Raw genomic sequence first — 18,526 nt, 5'->3', positions numbered from 1 at the left:
CGTTCATAAGCCGAATATTATTGGTAAAAAAGTGACAAAGAGCGGGGGTCGGCTTATAAACGGGTCTACACCAAAATTTGATGATTTTAAACTCTATGGAATCATTGAATTGAATATCTAATACATTGTCGTTTTGTTAACCTGGAGCGTCTGCAGGCCTGGAGCCCTCAGCTCCCTGTGGCCGCAGTTCCTGCAGCTCCCATTGGCTGGAAGGGCGAACCACGGCCACAGGGAGCTGAGGGCTCCAGGCCTGCAGACGCTCCAGGTTAACAAAACGACAATGTATTAGATATTCAATTCAATGATTCCATAGAGTTTAAAATCATCAAATTTTGGTGTAGACCCGTTTATAAGCCGACCCCCGCTCTTTGTCACTTTTTTACCAATAATATTCGGCTTATGAACGAGTATATATGGTATTTTTTGTCAAGGTCCAAATTTCTTGGTCACGGTATAGTCAAGGTCCAGACTCCAAAGAAATATTTTTCATACTGCAATAACAATAATGATAATAAGTAAACAAAAAGATTTCATGATCAGTTCAAAAGCGTCTGGCAGTCTGGATTTGGCCCTACGGTCCGCCTATTGAGTACCCTTGTCTTAGTGTGTCTTCATACAGACTTAACTCTTTTTGAGTTAACTTGGCTTGGTTATTTTGCAGTGTGGGTGCTCTCACCTACTTTTCATAGCTCCAATGTTGTATTAGCACCTGGCAAGTTGTGCAAACTTGAGCTGTAACCTATATCCCCTTACTGTCTAGCCAACGTGAGGCAAGAGTTTTTGTATATGGACAGGCCTAGAGTTGGGGCAACACTGAAATTATAACTCGAATTAACTCTATAGTGAAGATAAGACCTAAGTTATCTGTTCAAACTAAACACTTATTTCAGTACCAGTTCCTGCCCCACAAATCTACTTTTGGTTCCTTGTAACCATTTATTTCTTGTCAGTTTGCGCCAACAAAAGCAGTTGCCTCAAGCATGTCTTATGTCTAGTAATGATCACATGGGTCTTTCCTGTCTCAGACATTTGATTCTATAAGCACATAACTCCAGCACCGAACAGTATAAATATGGTGTGTGGGAACAAGATGTTCTCGACTGTTGAAAGAATGAGAGAAGTTTCAGTCTTTTAGTTCCCCTTCAGGAGATAAAGCTGAAAACACTTCTTAAAACTGTCTGGCATTTTCTTTTCTTTTCTTTTCTTTTGTTAAGCCTGTAGTGTACATTTTCAAATCAAGACACCACTTTTCAGTTGAGTTTTATTTTGTTGAGACATAGGTCAATTTCAGACTGTCAGTAAAGAGGCATTATCTGCAATCTGAAAATAGATAGACTTGAGGAGGGGAAAAGCTTTTAAGTGTCATGTGACTCAGCACTCCAGATTTAAATTTAATGGATTCTTAATGCCATTAAGTTACCAGGACATCAACTAAAATAAAAATGCAGTTAGTAAATATCCGGGATTCAGCTGATTGCTAGCTGAGCTTCATCAGAATCCACAGCAGTAGCGGTTTTATTGTAAAAAGACTGAGTAAGACTTGCTTACTGTTTTTTTTATTTAATACAAGTGTCGTGCGTTGACAGTTAATGTATGGAATCTACTTTATTCTTTTTGAATATATGGATGTTTTCTTTATAATATTGTGTACTCATGGCTCTTACTGAACCAGGTTCTGATAACAAGCTAACTTTCTGCATTATTGTCCCTTTATTTCATGTTCACTAGCATGTAAATTAACAAGTTAAATACATGTTCGTATTTGGTATAATCAGTGAATTACTAGATGGATGTTATCTGCAGAACATACGAGTATGTCACAATTAAATGCTCAAAGGGATAATTTTAGCACTATACACAGCAGATTAATCCCACAGTTCCTGTGAATAAACATAAATTTGCAATTCTGTTCTATGATGCATGTCATTGAAAATGTATCTCATAAGTGCAACACAAGTGAATAGTCTGTTGCAGCAATCCTCAAAATAAAAGAAAAAAATCTGCCAGGTTTGAAAACTGAGCAAGTAGCAACAAAGAGAAGATGCTCTGAGACTTGCCTCTAAAATATAACCTTCCATTATAAGTGTGTTCCTAGATAGCATGAAGAGAATTAATTTATTCTTTCTTGTACAAAAAGGTTTGTAACAATAAACCATTTAAACTTTCAAATGTGGCATTAGTGATAGCCTGTGTAAAATGTAAGCAATCTACAATAATTTAGAATTATATAATTGTCAGAATTTCAGTTTCTTAAATACATTAGGCACACTTTGGGCTTTCAACAGATAAAACTATAAATCTTTTCTGTCTCCATTAATACTTTGGTTTTTCTTCTTCTTTACTTTCATTACAGAATGTTATTGGATGGTACAGATTTAGGAGAAACACTCAGCAACAAATGTCATATAGAGAGCACATCATCCATAAACAGCTGACACACATTCTTGGAGTGCCTGACCTTGTCTTCCTTCTCTTCAGCTTCATCTCAACTGCAAATAACTCAACACATGCTTTAGAGTATGTGCTCTTTAGACCAAACCGAAGGTAAACAGTCCATGTTCACATCAGCTACCACAGTGTGGTTGTAATTATACTCTTTATTGAAATTCCTAATAGCAATAAGAACTATTTAAAAAAAAATCTGTATTGAAAGCAATTGTCGACTGGTCAAACTCTGTTTTTTTACATACATACATAATAAAATAGGGTAGCATGTTTTTCTCTGGAAGCAATTCATAAATTAAGCTAAGATTCAGTCAGGGCAATGGAAAGTTATTTTTTAGTCCATACATTTTTTAGACTAAAAATAGACCTTGAAACAATTGTTTCTAAAGAGAAATGAGAAGTCAGTATGGCTTTGCTTCTCCAAAATTACTGAGCTGGGAATGTGGCTTCCTTTCTGCACCTACAATAGTCTGATTAGTCCACAGTCGACGATGTAGGGGGTATGAAAGATAGATCCACCTGCTGGTCAATTTTGGTTTTGCATTAATGTGTTTAAAAACAAAAAGCCATCTTTGAATATGACAAACTGTTTATTCAAAATACAGCTGACCTAGAAATTTATATTAGCTTAAATTTTAATGGAGTTGAGCTCCTCAAGTACTCACCTTGCTTGGAGACAGACCTGTCCACTTTGGGTGGGGGCATACCAAGACTTGCAAAAAATCTTTGGAAGAATAATAGCGGTCTCTTTCTAAACTTTCTCTACAGGTATAATCAAAGGGTGTCACTTGCAATTCCCAATCTAGGCAATACTAGTCAGCAGGAGTACAAAGTTTCTTCAGTGCCAAATACTTCTCAGAATTATGCCAAAGTTATTAAGGAACATGGGTAAGTGGAGTTCTTTTTTTAAATTAAGTATAATCCAGAAGGCCTACAACAGGGGTCGGCAACCTTTCAGAAGTGGTGTGCTGAGTCTTCATTTATTCACTTTAATTTAAGGTTTTGTGTGTTAGTCATACATTTTAACGTTTTTAGAAGGTCTCTTTCTATAAGTCTATAATATATGACTAAACTATTGTTGTAAGTAAAGTAAATAAGGTTTTTAAAATGTTTAAGAAGCTTCATTTAAAATTAAATTAAAATGCAGAGCCCCCCGGACCGATGACCAGGGCAGCGTGAGTGCCACTGAAAATCAGCTCGCGTGCCACCTTCGGCATGTGTGCCATAGGTTGCCTACCCCGGTCTACAATTTTTGCCTCCTAAATAGTAATATGAATATGGATTTCAGCAAGAAACAGAACTAAGTATTGAAGCTGTTTAATAATCTGCTTCCATTTTATGCATTCACCATTTTCTAAACAGCAAAAAATATTTTTTAAATGAACTGATCTGAATTCTATAGGTTTACAACAACATCAAAGTTAGACTAATTGTAGCCTAATCCTGCAATCCCTCCCTGTGCAGAATTCCCACTGATTTCAGTGGATGTTCTTTATGTAGGGTGGATTTACAGGCTTTGACTCATGGTTTGAGAATGTTTATTTTCGTAGTTATTTAAATAAAATGCACAGACACTGCAAAATAACATTTAAAAATGTTTTGAGTGTCTAACAAAGACATTTTTCCAGTTACGGCATGGAAGCTTGGAGAGAGGTGGGTTTTTTTTGGTTTTTTTAAGAGTCTAATCTTGTTAGCGTCAGACTCGACAAGTTTTGCCTTTTGTTCCAGAAAGAGCCTCTGCAGCTAATATGTTGTTGCCTGGATACCGGTTCCTTGGGATAGAAACGATTTAGCAATATATGAAGTTTAATTCATTGTGTAAATATAAAAATCAAATCTTAAAGTGATTTGGAGAAAAACAGCTCAGAGAGACAGAGAAAGTTGTGATATCTTTTCTAATTTCTGCATTTTTTTTTTTAGTACTGATTTTTTTGATAAAGATGGAGTGATGAAGGACATCAGGGCTATATATCAGGTTTATAATGCACTTCAGGAAAAAGTACAGGTAACTAATTTTATTTAATATTGGTCAACGTTCATGTGGCTCCTCTTTTCTGAGCTCTGGTAGCCCAGAGTTATAAGGAAACCCAGCTTTATTTTGAATTTAAAATGGTTTAAGGAAATATGAGAAATGACTTGTATTTCTTTACTAGTTAAACATTCATGCTTCTCTTATACCTTTTCCCACATGACCTGCATTTAACAGATACTTCTACAAAAGTAGAAGTAAAAGTACTCAGTATGAGCATTATTGATCCTGGCTCTTTGTTGCCACCTTTTTTTTTTCACGTGAGAGTAATTATAATGTTAAGTAACATTTGAGAGAAACTTCTATTTTGTTTAAGTGCCCAGGTCTTGCAAATGGATCCGTGTGGGTGAATTCTTCCCCATCCCCCACAAAGTAGTCAGTAGGACACCACAGCAGTGCAAGGGCCTGCCCACATGGATCTGATTGCAACATTGGGGTTTCACTCTGTACTAGATACTATGGGGAACTCTGCATTTAATAAAACTGACAGATATTTTGCAGGGAACATACAATGCTTTGGATACAATGCTTGGGTCAGTTTAAAAAAAACCCTACTCTTACTGTAATCGTATCTGTGACATCTGAAAATGGCTCTCTGCTGGGCTTCAGAAATCAACTAAGGACTAGATTTACAACTTGTCCCGAGTAGATGATGGCATATTTCTGTGCTGCCTCAGGATCAGACACGTTTGGGAATTGTGACCTTAGGCTCCCCCTTTATATACACCCTGGAGTAATGTGCTACTCATATAGACTGGTAGCAGGTCATATCCCCCTCTCTACCAGCTCAGCTTTGCTGGCTGGCATGCAAAACGGGGAATGAGGCAGAGTCAAGGCTCTAGCCATCTCTGACCCTGCCCTGTGGAAGCTGCTTTCCTTTAGTGCCCCCACTGTGACCTGTTATGTAAGTAGTTCACAGTGGGCAAGTCACAATTTGGCCTTGCATGTTTGGAGGGTGGCTGGATGTGCTTTTATTTTTCTCACACGTGTGCGCACACTAACATCAGAGCAACCTTCCCTCTGAGCTAACCTGTGGACAAATGCTGTTTTCTCTGGACCTCGTCAGCTCGGCTCTCAGCGCTGCCCTGAGCATGGCACTCAGAGTAAAGAAAGATTCTTTCCCAGGAGTTTCAGTGCTGCCTTCAAGCTCCATATTTGAAATAGATGAACAGCTATTCACAAATGTGTTAATAAAAGGGTTCATGGGACAGCCTTGTATAGTACCTCCTGCTTACCAGCATTAAGTAGAGTTAGATGTATGCTTCTGCACTAATAACTGGTGAGTTTAGCTAACAGGGTGTTTGGGAGAAATACGGAAAAATACTAACTTCCCTGGGGAGCTGCTTTATTGCTCCTAGAATTGTGACCCTGCTGTCTTTTGGTGTCTAAATGGCACTGTTAATTCTGCTTGTGCACACATACCTCTTCGTTCTTTTATCCTATGTCAAGTGTTAAACGTTCCTTTTGTTGGTTAACTTTGAAACACGTGTTTCGCAAAGAATGCTGCAAACTAGAAATACCAAAAATGTGTTTAATAGAGCAAGAACAGATCTGTGTTTTCATTTATTCACTGCACCTTTTAATGTTCACTATCAAAAATTTATATCTAGAGGAAGAATGTAGAATCTGTCTGTGCAACAGGTATAACAGCCAGGAGATCAGGACACAACACATTTATCTCCTGACTCCTAGTCACCCGGCTACAACACAGTTGAAAGTGTAGCATAGATGTTACATTAACACATCACTATCAGGATCTTAAAGTCTGAACAGTTGAAGGATCTTTACTATATTTAACAGTCATGGTAATCTCACATGGCTGTTGCTAGTACAGTTTGTCAGTGTGGATGAGGCCTTATTTTTGATACTGAGTGCAGAAAAGGTTAGCAGACTATCTGAATCACTTGTAACAGATGATAAAATAGAGTGGTAACTTCTTTCCGTTAGGAGCTTCCTCATTATAATAATAATAATACCGAGCTCTTGTATAACTCTTTCATCAGTAGATCTCAAAGACCTTCCCAATCTTTAGTGTATCTTCACCACATCTCTGTGAGGTAGGGAAGTACTATCATCCCCATTTTACAGATGCGGAACAGAGGCACAGAGAGGCTATGTGAATTGCCCAGGGTCACACAAGAAGTAGTGGTAAACTATTTGCAAGTTCTTTCCATCTTGCAACAACTGAGCATAGGCCATGATCAGTAGGTGAAAATCAGTTTTCAACATCTCATTTCATGGTCTGGTTCAGTATCCGTGCATCCTCTTGGTTTTGTATTGTTTCTAGTCTGGCAGTATTCTCTGGCCTAGTTGTGTAACTGTGTAATGGATTTTTGGAGAATCTGAGTATGACTTATCTTATTGTGTTTTTCTCCCAGGCAGTGTGTATAGATGTAGAAAAGAGTGAACGAGTTGTTGAATCTTTCCAAGCTGATGTAAACAAACTAAAAGGGCAAATAACACAAAGAAAAAACGAAAAGGAGCAAAAACTAAGTAAGTTCCCTTACACTTATGTTTCATAACCAGGATCTGTAAGGACAAAACATTTAATAGAAACATGGACTTAAGAAAAACAAGAATGATCTGCCTGTTTTTCTTATTGCATCAAAGATATGGGGCACAGCTATTGTCAACCTAATAGCTATTCTTGTAAACTCATGTTTACGATGCCTGTGATAGATTTCGATTGAAATAATTCCTAGTTTGTGAAAATACTTGCAACACACATCTCAACATTCCTTACGCCAGAAAAAAAATATAATTAGCAAAATCTTAGAAAGTTGTATATGTGAACTGGCAAAATTGAAAATTTGAAACTGAATTGTGGAGAGGGCTAAGTGACCCGTGTTAATATTTTTCTCCTGTGGATACCTGGCTCAATTCTTGCTCAGGTTCCATTATTTAAGTTATCTTAGCCTAAAAAAGGTGTGATGTGGGATAGGTTAATGCATATTATTAACCTGGAATAATGCAGGCTCTCAGGCCTTTGGACTGTAGAACATTTATTTGCATTATCTTACCTAGAGCATGGTGACTATGGGAGAGTGCAGCATATACATCGATGATTTTAACAAAGGATTAAAATGCATGCAGGGTTTCATATTAACTAACTTGTGTGTTTTTTTTTTTTTTTTTTTTCTTTGGGAAGTTTATAAAGAGAACTCATTCTGAGAGAGAGATTGATTTCTGTGATAAAGAATTTGGTGAGGAATTGCTTCTCCTTTAGGTGAATGACCTATGCTAGTATCACTATTGCTGGGATGAAGCATGGAGGGCCAGATGCCTACATCTGGCTGAACTCTGCTGAGTGTGGGACTCCAATGTGTGGGAGGGGGAAGGTGGCTGTCATTCACTTCTCAGCTTCTGTGTTGCTGGGATTGAACCTGAACCAGCACTTGACATAGAGTGGCCCGATGGGTGCTCTTGACTATGCCAGCTAATGGTCACTTGGGGATGGAGTCAGAGCTCCAGCCAGCCAGAGCTGTCTGGAGTTCAGCATGCTTCAGTCACACCCCTCCAACCCTCAGCCTGCCCAAGAATATCCCCCTACACCTTAGGGTCAGGTTAATATATCAGGCTATGCCAACTTTATACCATCTCTGGGTTTCCCTTAGGCCAAGGATATCCACAGCTTCCCTCTTAGGGTCACATTCCACAGCAGAGAGGGCAGAGCTGGAAGCCAGTACTTGGCCCACAATTTATACAAGTGGACACACAGTACATCACCTGTGGTGGCAGCTGGCAATTAATGAAAGATGGTTGAAAAACCAGATGTCCTTTGATTCTCCAGGGTTAATGTTCTTGTGGTTGGTGAGATCTGCACTATATTTAATATCCTTATGTTCAAATTTTCATTAAAAGCACCTAATAGGAAACCAAGCACCCACTGGAGGAGAGATTTTTTTTTTCCTCAGCTGGGTGTTGTCCATGCACAGTGGGGCATCTTATCTCTGCTTGGTGTTTGACTACCAGGGTCTTGAAAAAATTATTTCCTGTGTATGAGGGAGGAGCTTTTTTTGTTTTTTTTGAAGTCTGAGTGAGTATGTGGAGAGAGTGGGAAAAATGATGGTAGCCATTTGAAAAGAGATCTGTAGTACTGAAAAGGCAGGGAAGTTGTGTGTGTGTGTGTGTGAGGGGTTTTTTGGTAGTGCTGGAAGTGAAACAGAAAATAAGGGGGGAGGATATTAAGGGATACAGAGAGAAAAAGAGAAGAGGAAACAGACCTTGGAAATAACACAGGAACAGATAGTGATTTCTTATAGGAAAAGAGAAGTGAAGTGAAACCAGGAAGGGAAACGACAAACTATTTGAGAGAGACCTTTTTTAAAAGGTAGTAAATAGTAAGTTGAATGATTTATTACATTTCATTACAGTACTCAACTGCATATCACTCCAAACTGCAGGGGATGTAATAGCATGGGAATTGCAGGGAAATTTCCTCCAGAACTAGTAGGCTTAGTCTCAGGCTAGTAGATATCAGTACATTATTGAAGGCCTGGTTTTTGTGATGGGAAGCTGATACAGCAACATTAGTTAAGTGAAGCACCCTGGAAGAACTGCCTGAGGTGAAGAGAATAACTAATTGATGGGATAATTAGCAGAACAGCTCTAGTGCTGCTGTAGTAATTGTCTAGTAGATCTCTGGCCCATACATCAGTGAGATAGCAAGTTTTATTTCATATACATCTCTACCCCGATATAACGCTGTCATCGGGAGCCAAAAAATCTTACCGCGTTATAGGTGAAACCATGTTACGTTGAACTTGCTTTGATCTGCCGGAGCGCACAGCCCTCCTCCCCCCTCCCCCCCCCGAAGCGCTGCTTTACCGTGTTATATCGGGTCGCGTTATATCGGGGGTAGAGGTGTACTAGCATTTAATCCATTAGACTGGGGCATCTTCATTTAATCTTTTAACATGTCAGCCTACCACATATCTGCTAAATTTTATTTATGGATCAGCATCAGTTGTCTGTTTGCTGTTGTATTGAACTGGATCTGAATGAATAACTGGAATAATTACAACTAGGGTTGTCAAGTGATTAAAAAATAATCGTGATTAATGGCATTGTGAAACAATAATAGAATACTATTTATATAAATATTTTTGGATGTTTTCCACCTTTTCAAATATATTCATTTAAATTACAACACAGAATACAAAGTGTGCAGTGCTCATTTTATTTTTTATTATAAATATTTGCACTGTAAAAAGTATTTTTCAATTCACTTATTACAAGTACTGTAGTGCGATCTCTTTATCATGAAAGTTGAACTTACAAATGTAGAATTATGTACAAAAAATAACTGCACTCAAAAACAAAACAACGTAAAACTTTAGAGCCTGCAAGTCCACTCAGTACTACTACTTGTTCAACCAATCGCTCAGACAAATAAGTTTGTTTAAATTGCAGGAAATAATGCTGCCTGCTTCTTGTTTACAGTATCACCTGAAAGTAAGAACAGGCATTTGCATGGCACTGTTGTAGCCGGTGTTGGAAGATATTTACATTCCAGATGCGCTAAAGATTCATATGTCCCTTCATGCTTCAACCACCATTCCAGAGGACGTGCGTCCATGCTGATGATGGGTTCTGCTCGATAACGATCCAAAGCAGTGCAGACCAACGCATGTTCATTTTCATCATCTGAGTCAGATGCCACCTGCAGAAGGTTTATTTTCTTTTTTGGTGGTTTGGGTTCTATAGTTTCCGCATTGGAGTGTTGCTCTTTTAAGACTTCTGAAAGCATGCTCCACACCCCATTCTAATCAGATTTTGGAAGACATTTCAGATTGTTAGACCTTGGGTCAAGTGCTGTAGCTGTCTTTAGAAATCTCACATTGGTACCTTCTTTGCATTTTGCCAAATCTGCAGTGAAAGTGTTCTTGAAACGAACAACATGCTGGATCATCATCTGAGACTGCTATAACATGAAATATATGGCAGAATGCAGATAAAACACAGAGCAGGAAACATACCATTCTCCCCCAAGGAGTTCAGTCACAAATTTAATTAATGCATGATTTTTTTAACGAGCGTTATCAGCGTGGAAACATGTCCTCTGGAATGGTGGCCAAAGCATGAAGGGGCATAAGAATGTTTAGCAATCTGGCAGGTAAATACCTTGCAATGACGGCTACAAAAAGTCCCATGCGAACGCCTGTTCTCACTTTCAGGTAACATTGTGAATAAGAAGCGGGCAGCATTATCTCTTGTTTCTCTTAGTGATTGGCTGAACAAGAAGTAGGACTGAGTGGACTTGTAGGCTCTAAAGTTTTACATTGTTTTGGCTTTTTTGAGTGCAGTTATGTAACAAAAAAAATCTACATTTGTAAGTTGCATTTTCATGATAAGACTTCACTATGGTACTTGTATGAGGAGAATTGAAAAATATTTTTTTGTTTATCATTTTTACTGTGCAAATATTTGTAATAAAAATATAAAGTGAGTACTGTACACTTTGTATTCTGTGTTGTAATTGAAATCAATATATTTGAAAATGTAGAAAAACATCCAAAATATTTCATAAATTTCAATTGGTATTCTGTTTAACAGTGTGATTTAAAACTGCGATTAATTGACAACCCTAATTACGATATCATTTTTTTGCATGTTAAACTAGAATCCAGCAAACCCAGTCCTACATTAAGGAGTAATCACTGATGAATATAGACAGTTACATAGTGCCTTTCTCAAATATCACTGAAGTTTCCTACTTGATCGTGTTAGTTCTGTAATTGAAATGTTAGTTTGAGTACTGAAATACTGCCATCTGGTATTATGTTGGAGGTGGACTCATTCATCCTTTGATTTATTTCAGACAGTGCGAGGCATAAGTAGAACAGGACAATCTTAACTCTATTTTGGTTTGTGATTTAAGATCCGATGTATCAAAACATACTTTTTGTTTACACTGCTTCTCAAAACATACCATTCTTTGTATTGATTTGCTGGGGTATGATTTAGCTTACTATGATAGAAATATGTCCTCCACATCAAAAATCCATCTTTTCATTAGAGTTCTATGCCATTTTGACATTTCGCAATTTTCATGGCATGTGTTAAGGGCTATCAGAAAAAAATCCAAGAGCAACAAAACTGCTTAATTTGCAATTATTTTCTGCTGCTTCACAATTGCCTTGCTCAGTCACATCCATTGTTTGAACATGTTTGGGCTGGTGTCAAACTGTTCCTCTTCCCTAGAAGCTGAATAGGGCTTCAGGAAACTTTTGCTTAGCAGGAGGCGGGTATGGTAAAGTGCTCCATCATTTGAGGAAACAGTGCTGATCTAATTCACTTTGGCAGACATAAGGCAGTGGAGATGAGGGAGAGAAGTATGAAATGAAGGGAGGAAGTATAAGCAAGGTGTTAAGGAGAACATTTGAGAGCAAAGTGGAATATGGGGCAATTGTGTATTTGGGGTAATGTAAAACAAAGCATCTGAACTCCTGTTGTACTTTTCACCAGTGTTCCAGAAAGGTCAGAAAGCTGCTCTGGAGAGAGGTTTCACTCTGGAACACATGGTTATATAATTCTTTAATTTTTCTCAAGCATTCCTGTGAAGGGGCCACTGCCTCTTTCCATCCATTTAATGGAACAATTTACAAAAATAACCCTGCCATTACTGCCAGCAAGAGTATCCTTTATCAGCTTTATATTCAGTGGTTTGATGTGTGGTTGGGATTAAGGGATTGTTTTGTTTAGTGAGTATTCCAAGCTTTGTAGTGGGCCTCTCTGCTACTCAGATTGAGAGACCTTTCCTCCAATCAGCACGGCAGTGCACATGGTACCCACTACTGCTTGGGCATTTGGGCAGCAACAGTTTGATCTCCCAATCCACTTTCTGAAGGGTGCCTTCTTTCTTCCTTCAACCCGGAGGATTGATGCTGGCTCTTACCTATTCACTGACCACCTGTAATACACAGCCATTGTGAATCATTACTGCTTCCAGCTTGACCAGGGATAATGCAGCTCAGGTGACCACTGCTGCATAAACCAGCAAGAAAGTGAAAGTGGATAGCAAGAGTGGCCAGAGCTGAACCCAGTCTGTGTGGCAACAGATTCTGGGCACTAAGAACAGAACAGCATTAGCCGTGGACTGCCAGTGGGCTGCAGGCATCAGTTCCTGAGAGCCTGTTTCTGAGCAGACAAGAATTGCTTGAGATAGGGTGAGACAGGAAAGTATATACACAGCTTCTGCATACATGAAATCATTAGATTAAATGTTGTAGCTGGTTTTATCTTCTCATTTTCCTCTTTGGCATTAGAGGGTTGATCATGTATCAGTCATGCTCCCTGTGCAGGGGGGAAAAGGAACTATTGCTATGTACGTTTCTGCAATTCAGGTCCCCATAGTAGTGCTGTTTGTCGGAAAGCTTGTCATACTCAGAAATTATTGTTAAGTAGGTGTCAATTCTATTTCTGCTGCAGAGAAGTCAGTTGAGACTTGTACCTTCTAAAACATTAAAATCTATCGTTTTTATAAGTGCAATAAGATGTTCAAGGGAGTGATTGATGTTTTATGTTGCATGCACTTCTCAGCTGCTGAAAAACCTTTCATCTTTCTATCTCACCACTTCCTGTACTGTACGTCAAAGATGGAACCCTATTGTGTCTTAATTTACCAAACCCATGTGCTTGAACTTGTCCTTTTTTCTATGTGAGTAACATCTTGTCTATTTAAATGATTCCATATAAATCAACTTTGGTGCTTTTGGCTTAACCTCAGTTGTTCATAAAACACCACTTTAATCTGAAAAAAGACAAGCTATATGAAACATAGTAGTAGTAGGAATCTAATTCCCAGAGGCTTGAGAGTTAAGTTTACACAGTATAGCAACTTTTCAATCCATAAAATGGTTTGTTTAAATAAAGTCACTGAGAACAGAACACTTTTTTTCGCCAGTTTTATGCAGTTTTCCACAAGAAACAAGACAGATGCTTTCTAATGTGTTCACTATACTTGAATTTTCCATAAACACTGACCAACATAAACATAAAACTAGATCACTTTTCAGTGTAATTAGGACATGTTTATTTTCCTTTTGTCTTTCATAGGACTGCAGCAAGCCATCTTAACCAGGCAAATGTCAACTGATAATTTGGAATCTATGTTTCCTCCACGAATGTCGTACCCTGGATTTGCTGTGGAAGGTTGCACACTTGAAGACTCAGATGCCTCTGATCCCCCTCCTCCTTATTCTGATTTCAGTGTGAGCAATCAAGAAAGTACTTTGGGGCATAGTCTCTCAGAAAGCAATGTTTTCATGCCTCGACCTCAAGCAGTGGGCTCTTCCAATTACGTTTCCACAAATGCAGGATTGAAGTATTCTGGCAATGGCGCATCCATGCCTTCCTCCCAAAGAGCAGTTGGTGACATTGTTGATGAATCAGAAGACAGTGATTATGAGAACTTGCTTGAACCTACAGAGTCATCTGACAGTGAATACTCACAGACAAGGGATTCACGATCCCTGACGCATCCTGATGGGGATTCCAGGAACACACAAACCTCCCAGATATAATAGAACAAAAACTCAACATGGCACTCTTTTTCATAATTGTTACAGAAAAATTTTGGGGATTTAACCTGGAGAAAATAAACTACAAAGAGGATTACTGTGCACAGAAAATGTAGAAGACTTGCACTAGATGGCTTATTCACCTTGTGATGCATTTTGCAAGTTTTATAATGGAATCATTAGGATAATCAAGTTGTGTTAATGTTGATGAGGTTCATGGATGTACTGGTAAATTTAGGCAAAATGAAATTTCTAGAAACCTTGTAGCTTTTGTTGCCATATTTTCTTTAAGACAATAAATTGGGATTTAGTGACTAAGCACAGTTAGTCTACAAATAACAACGTTCTCTAAAATCAAAACTTACCTCTTGCACTATCATGCCTTGAATTTTAGTTTTTGAAAGGGAAACAATTTATCAGTAGCCTTCAAAGCAACTTTCTATGGTGAGCCAAATTGATCTTTACCAGAAATGAAATTTTGATAATTCCAAGAAGTCTGATTGGAACAAATGTGGTCTACCTTCTTCTGTGTACATGCTCTTTTAATAGAGAAGGGGTTTGTTTCAATTTTTTGTACTAGCCTAATGTATATCATTTCAAATGACTGTTGCCTTTTTTCTGTAGGAAAAACTTACTGGTAAATCATCCAAATGAATGTCATAAGCATACTTTGGTTTTGGTGGGTTTACAATGGCTCTATGCCACGCTAGCCTCATTTACAGTCTCATTTTTGTACTAAAAATATGAAGTGCACCTAGTAAATTACAAACAGTAGTTAATTCACAATTGGGCTTTAGAATCTACAAATTCCAAATGTTATAAACTATTTGCAATTTCTTTGCAATCTGTGCATTGAATTTATACTTCTGTACAGTTTATTTTATGTAAGAAATCGGGGATTGCGTTGGGGAAGGTTGTTTAGAGATTCGCCTGGGTTTATTAACTCTTTCACCTCTGGGTGAAGTACACAAACATTTATTTTAATTTGACTCGCAGCTCTTGTCAGAAATTTGCCATTTTGGAAACATGAAATGTGGTATATTTAGAGAATTTATGTTTGGATGCACTTATATTTTTATTTAATTACTGCTTGTATTCTAATTTTGCCCAAAAGATGTGAAATTGTGCCATTAAAAAGTCTGTGTACTATTGGGCTTTATCCCTTACTTGTAAATGACAAAACCTGCAGTTTATGGTGATAGCACATGCATTTAATGCTTTAAAGTATGAATAACCCTCCTTTTGATTGGTTAATATCCCAAACAAAACAGTTGCTTAAATATTTAAATATTTCAGATTTACAAAAGGCTAAAGTCTCATTATATAATATATATGTTGGGCAAAAATCTGTTCATTAGCCTCTCTTTACCTGTACTAAATTAACCAAAATGGGTTTGGAAAAATGAAATGTTAAAATTGGCACTCTTCTATTGGGTGTTTCAACCTTTAAACATCTAGTGGTCTATCTATTTTAACTGTTTTACATTATTCTCATTAGCCTTAACTTGATGCATTTTGTTTTCAAGTGTTGCAGTCCATTTTAACAACAGATTTGTTCCAGTTTTATTAATGCTGGTTATCTTCAAGCAGTTGTAGTGCTGGTGTGCTAAACAAGTGCTGTTGCCATCTCATCAGTTCTGGTTTTCACATAAAAGAAAGGGTTTTTTAATTATTATTTTTATGCTGCACAGAAACCTGCAATGTACATCAGACAAAGCAGTTAAATGTGATAATAAACTCTTATTTAATCCTGTAAATATATTTTTAATATCTGTCAGCTAGATTCCATTTCAGTGAAGTTATGCATCTGCATGTGAAAATGCAGTTTAGAGTTGAGATACTTTTTTATTTAAAAAGATCAACAACTTTGCCTATTGTGGAGGTAAAAGGTGGAATTCGCTAGAGGAAGAGACTATAACAACGAGATTATGGTTTGTATGCCATTCTTGTATACACGCCATCCAGGCGTTACAAAATGTTGTAATCTTTTTCTTACAACAGAATTACAACAACTTGGATAATAATTTTCATTTCACCCTATCGCACATCTGAATGTAGAGTGCATAATGAGAGCCCTCCAACTCTTCGCACTTCTGTGTGGATATTTTCAGCTACTGTAATCACTCAAACAAGCATAAAGGATCAATATTGTAAAATAGAGTAAATATTTTGCTACAGAAAGACACCAGAAAGTGTCATCTTTGCAGGTGTGTCATGCTCCTATTGACAATAGGATTGGATGATGACCATAATGCAGTAGTCAGAAGAGATAGTAATACATAAAGGAGATCAGTGCTTCATGTATGGGGTTTAAGCATAAGGTTTCCAAGCCTCAACCATGCAGACTTCCTTTTTGAGCATAAAAAACCCAACTATCTTCAGAAATTGTAATTTGCTAGCAGGCAATAAAAATCAACAAGAGTGGATCCCTGCACCTGTTGGGTTTAAATCAAGTTACTACGTAACTAGTATTTGCGGCATATTAACAAAGCTGTATTCACGAAATATAGGGTAATTATTGTATTTTTCAAATTTTGGCTTGAGAACAGCTTTTTCTAAATGTTCATCATGAAAGACTATAGAAATCTATGAATATTGAAAATGGTGGTAATTACAACTTCCACCTGGACAGATAAAAGAAACCATTAAGTGAATATAGTGCTTCTGAAGAGACTTGATTGATGACATGGTAATAGGAAGTCCTATGTTTGCCCACAGAACGATACTTCATGGGCAGCCACAATATGAGCATCTTCATCTAGCTTCCTGGAGTGTTAATTCTGAAGCTTAATTATTCAGTTCTTAATTTTTTTGTCAACCACTCAAACCACTTAGTTCTCAGATGCACTTGCTCCATAAGAATGTCTATATGTTGCTTGTCCTGATACTTTTTGAAAGACAGTTTAACAGGATATTGTTACTTTATCTGCTTTTGCTGTGTATGTGTCAATCTGAAATGGCGGGGTGGAGGACTGTCTCTTGCTGATTATTTTTTTTCCCCCACTCCGTCTATGCTAAAAGCGCGCGCACACGCGCACACACACATGCACGCACACAACCACCATCGGATCAGCATACTTAAATTTATTTTTTTCTTACATCATTGGTTTTAGAAGCAGATTACTTGGATGTTTATGAGCTAGTAATTATAAGTACCGAGTACTGAATCACCATTTTTCTTTGTTTTAATTATGTGCAGATGAGCTTCAATGCAAAGTTCTGGCATCTGTTGTTCTTCAGAAAAGAGATATCTCTGCAGATATATATATTCCTCCACCCTCCCCTCCCTACCCCCCCAAGCAAGATTCCTTCCGTCCTCTCTTTTATGCTGCATTTCTGGCAAAGCCTGACTTTGATGACAGTTTGTCCAACACACACACCTGTTTCTAACTTCAATATAAAATGTTTGAGAAACATCAGTTTAAAGGTCATGCATGTAGGAAGATCTGACTGAGCTAATATTTAGCCTTTATACTACCATTTGGCCAAGTGTTTTGATTTAAAAAGGTAGTTTGTGAGCTTTGAGAATTATGATGTGACACTTAGCAGAATCTTGCACTTACTTTCTCTTGACTAGTGCAGTGAGGGTTACTTTTCAAAATGTGTGTAATAATCAACCTACAATACAATGTAGACTTAAAAAAAAAAAGTCAACGCGCACAGTCTCATTAGTAAGCTGTTAGATACTTGGATATACATTGTAACAGCAATCTCGTTCAGGCATAAATTCTAACCTTGGTTACATAGTACTCAAATAATTTGCAACTTATTTGCATTCCTCACCCACGCCCTGCCTATCTTCTTTCCCCTCATCAGATGAAATGCTCCAGTCAATATTTCATAGCCTGGATATTTACTGGGGAGAATGCTTCTGCAGATTGAAAATATGCTGTAGATTGTCTCTTTGTGTTGTCTTCTTACTGTTTTTAGTTTCATGATTTTTTCTGTAAATGACTATTGCATAATGGTATCTGGTGTTACATTGCAAGAGTAGGAGAAAACAGGAACAATTCCTGCAGAGATTGAACAAAATGCCTGTCAGTTCTCTATTATGACTGATATATGCTGATTCCGACTCATGGCAGCCAATGCCTGGATGCTATTCTTTCCAGAACTATCTAGATATATAGTGACTGTTAGGCCCATGTTCCCCTCACAGATTCAGAAGTTCAAGGTGAAGGGATAACTATGAAAGAGACCATGAGTCCACACTCCTTCAAATCCTTTCTTGTCACTGAAGACTGCAAGTCTCTGAATCATCATTTCTCTCAACTGTTACAATCCTGTTCCTTTTATATTTTAGTTCTGGTAAAGCTAAAAGTATTTTTAAGTGGCGTTCGTGTCTACCACTGATAGTTTGTAAGCAGAAGAACAGTTGCATCAAGTTTTGCTGTTAGGTATGTGAACAGAAAACCTGGTACTCAGTTGGTATTAATATGTGGCAATAATGTCCATGACTGATCAACATACTTGGGCAAGATTCTGTACTCTAAGGGAGACCGCACAGAATTTGCATCCCCTGGTGAGGAAG

General features: G+C 37.8%; 1 protein-coding gene across 1 annotated transcript in view; it reads left to right on the top strand.

Moving 5' to 3' along the window:
* The window catches only part of ABRAXAS2 (abraxas 2, BRISC complex subunit), a 29,302-nt gene extending 13,550 nt beyond the window's left edge, over positions 1-15,752 (top strand). Inside the window, exons 5-9 of the mRNA XM_034776725.1 lie at positions 2,354-2,544; positions 3,214-3,333; positions 4,366-4,450; positions 6,853-6,967; positions 13,532-15,752. Coding sequence (XP_034632616.1) covers positions 2,354-2,544; positions 3,214-3,333; positions 4,366-4,450; positions 6,853-6,967; positions 13,532-13,998 — 978 coding nt within the window. The 3' untranslated portion in view covers positions 13,999-15,752. The remainder of the gene's footprint in view (positions 1-2,353; positions 2,545-3,213; positions 3,334-4,365; positions 4,451-6,852; positions 6,968-13,531) is intronic.
* Positions 15,753-18,526: the final 2,774 nt, after the last annotated feature.

The sequence above is a fragment of the Trachemys scripta genome, chromosome 7, assembly GCF_013100865.1.
Source record: "Trachemys scripta elegans isolate TJP31775 chromosome 7, CAS_Tse_1.0, whole genome shotgun sequence".
NCBI classification, from domain to species: domain Eukaryota; kingdom Metazoa; phylum Chordata; order Testudines; family Emydidae; genus Trachemys; species Trachemys scripta.
The sequence above is the reverse complement of the archived record's forward strand: the minus strand, read 5'-3'. Positions and strand labels throughout refer to the sequence as shown.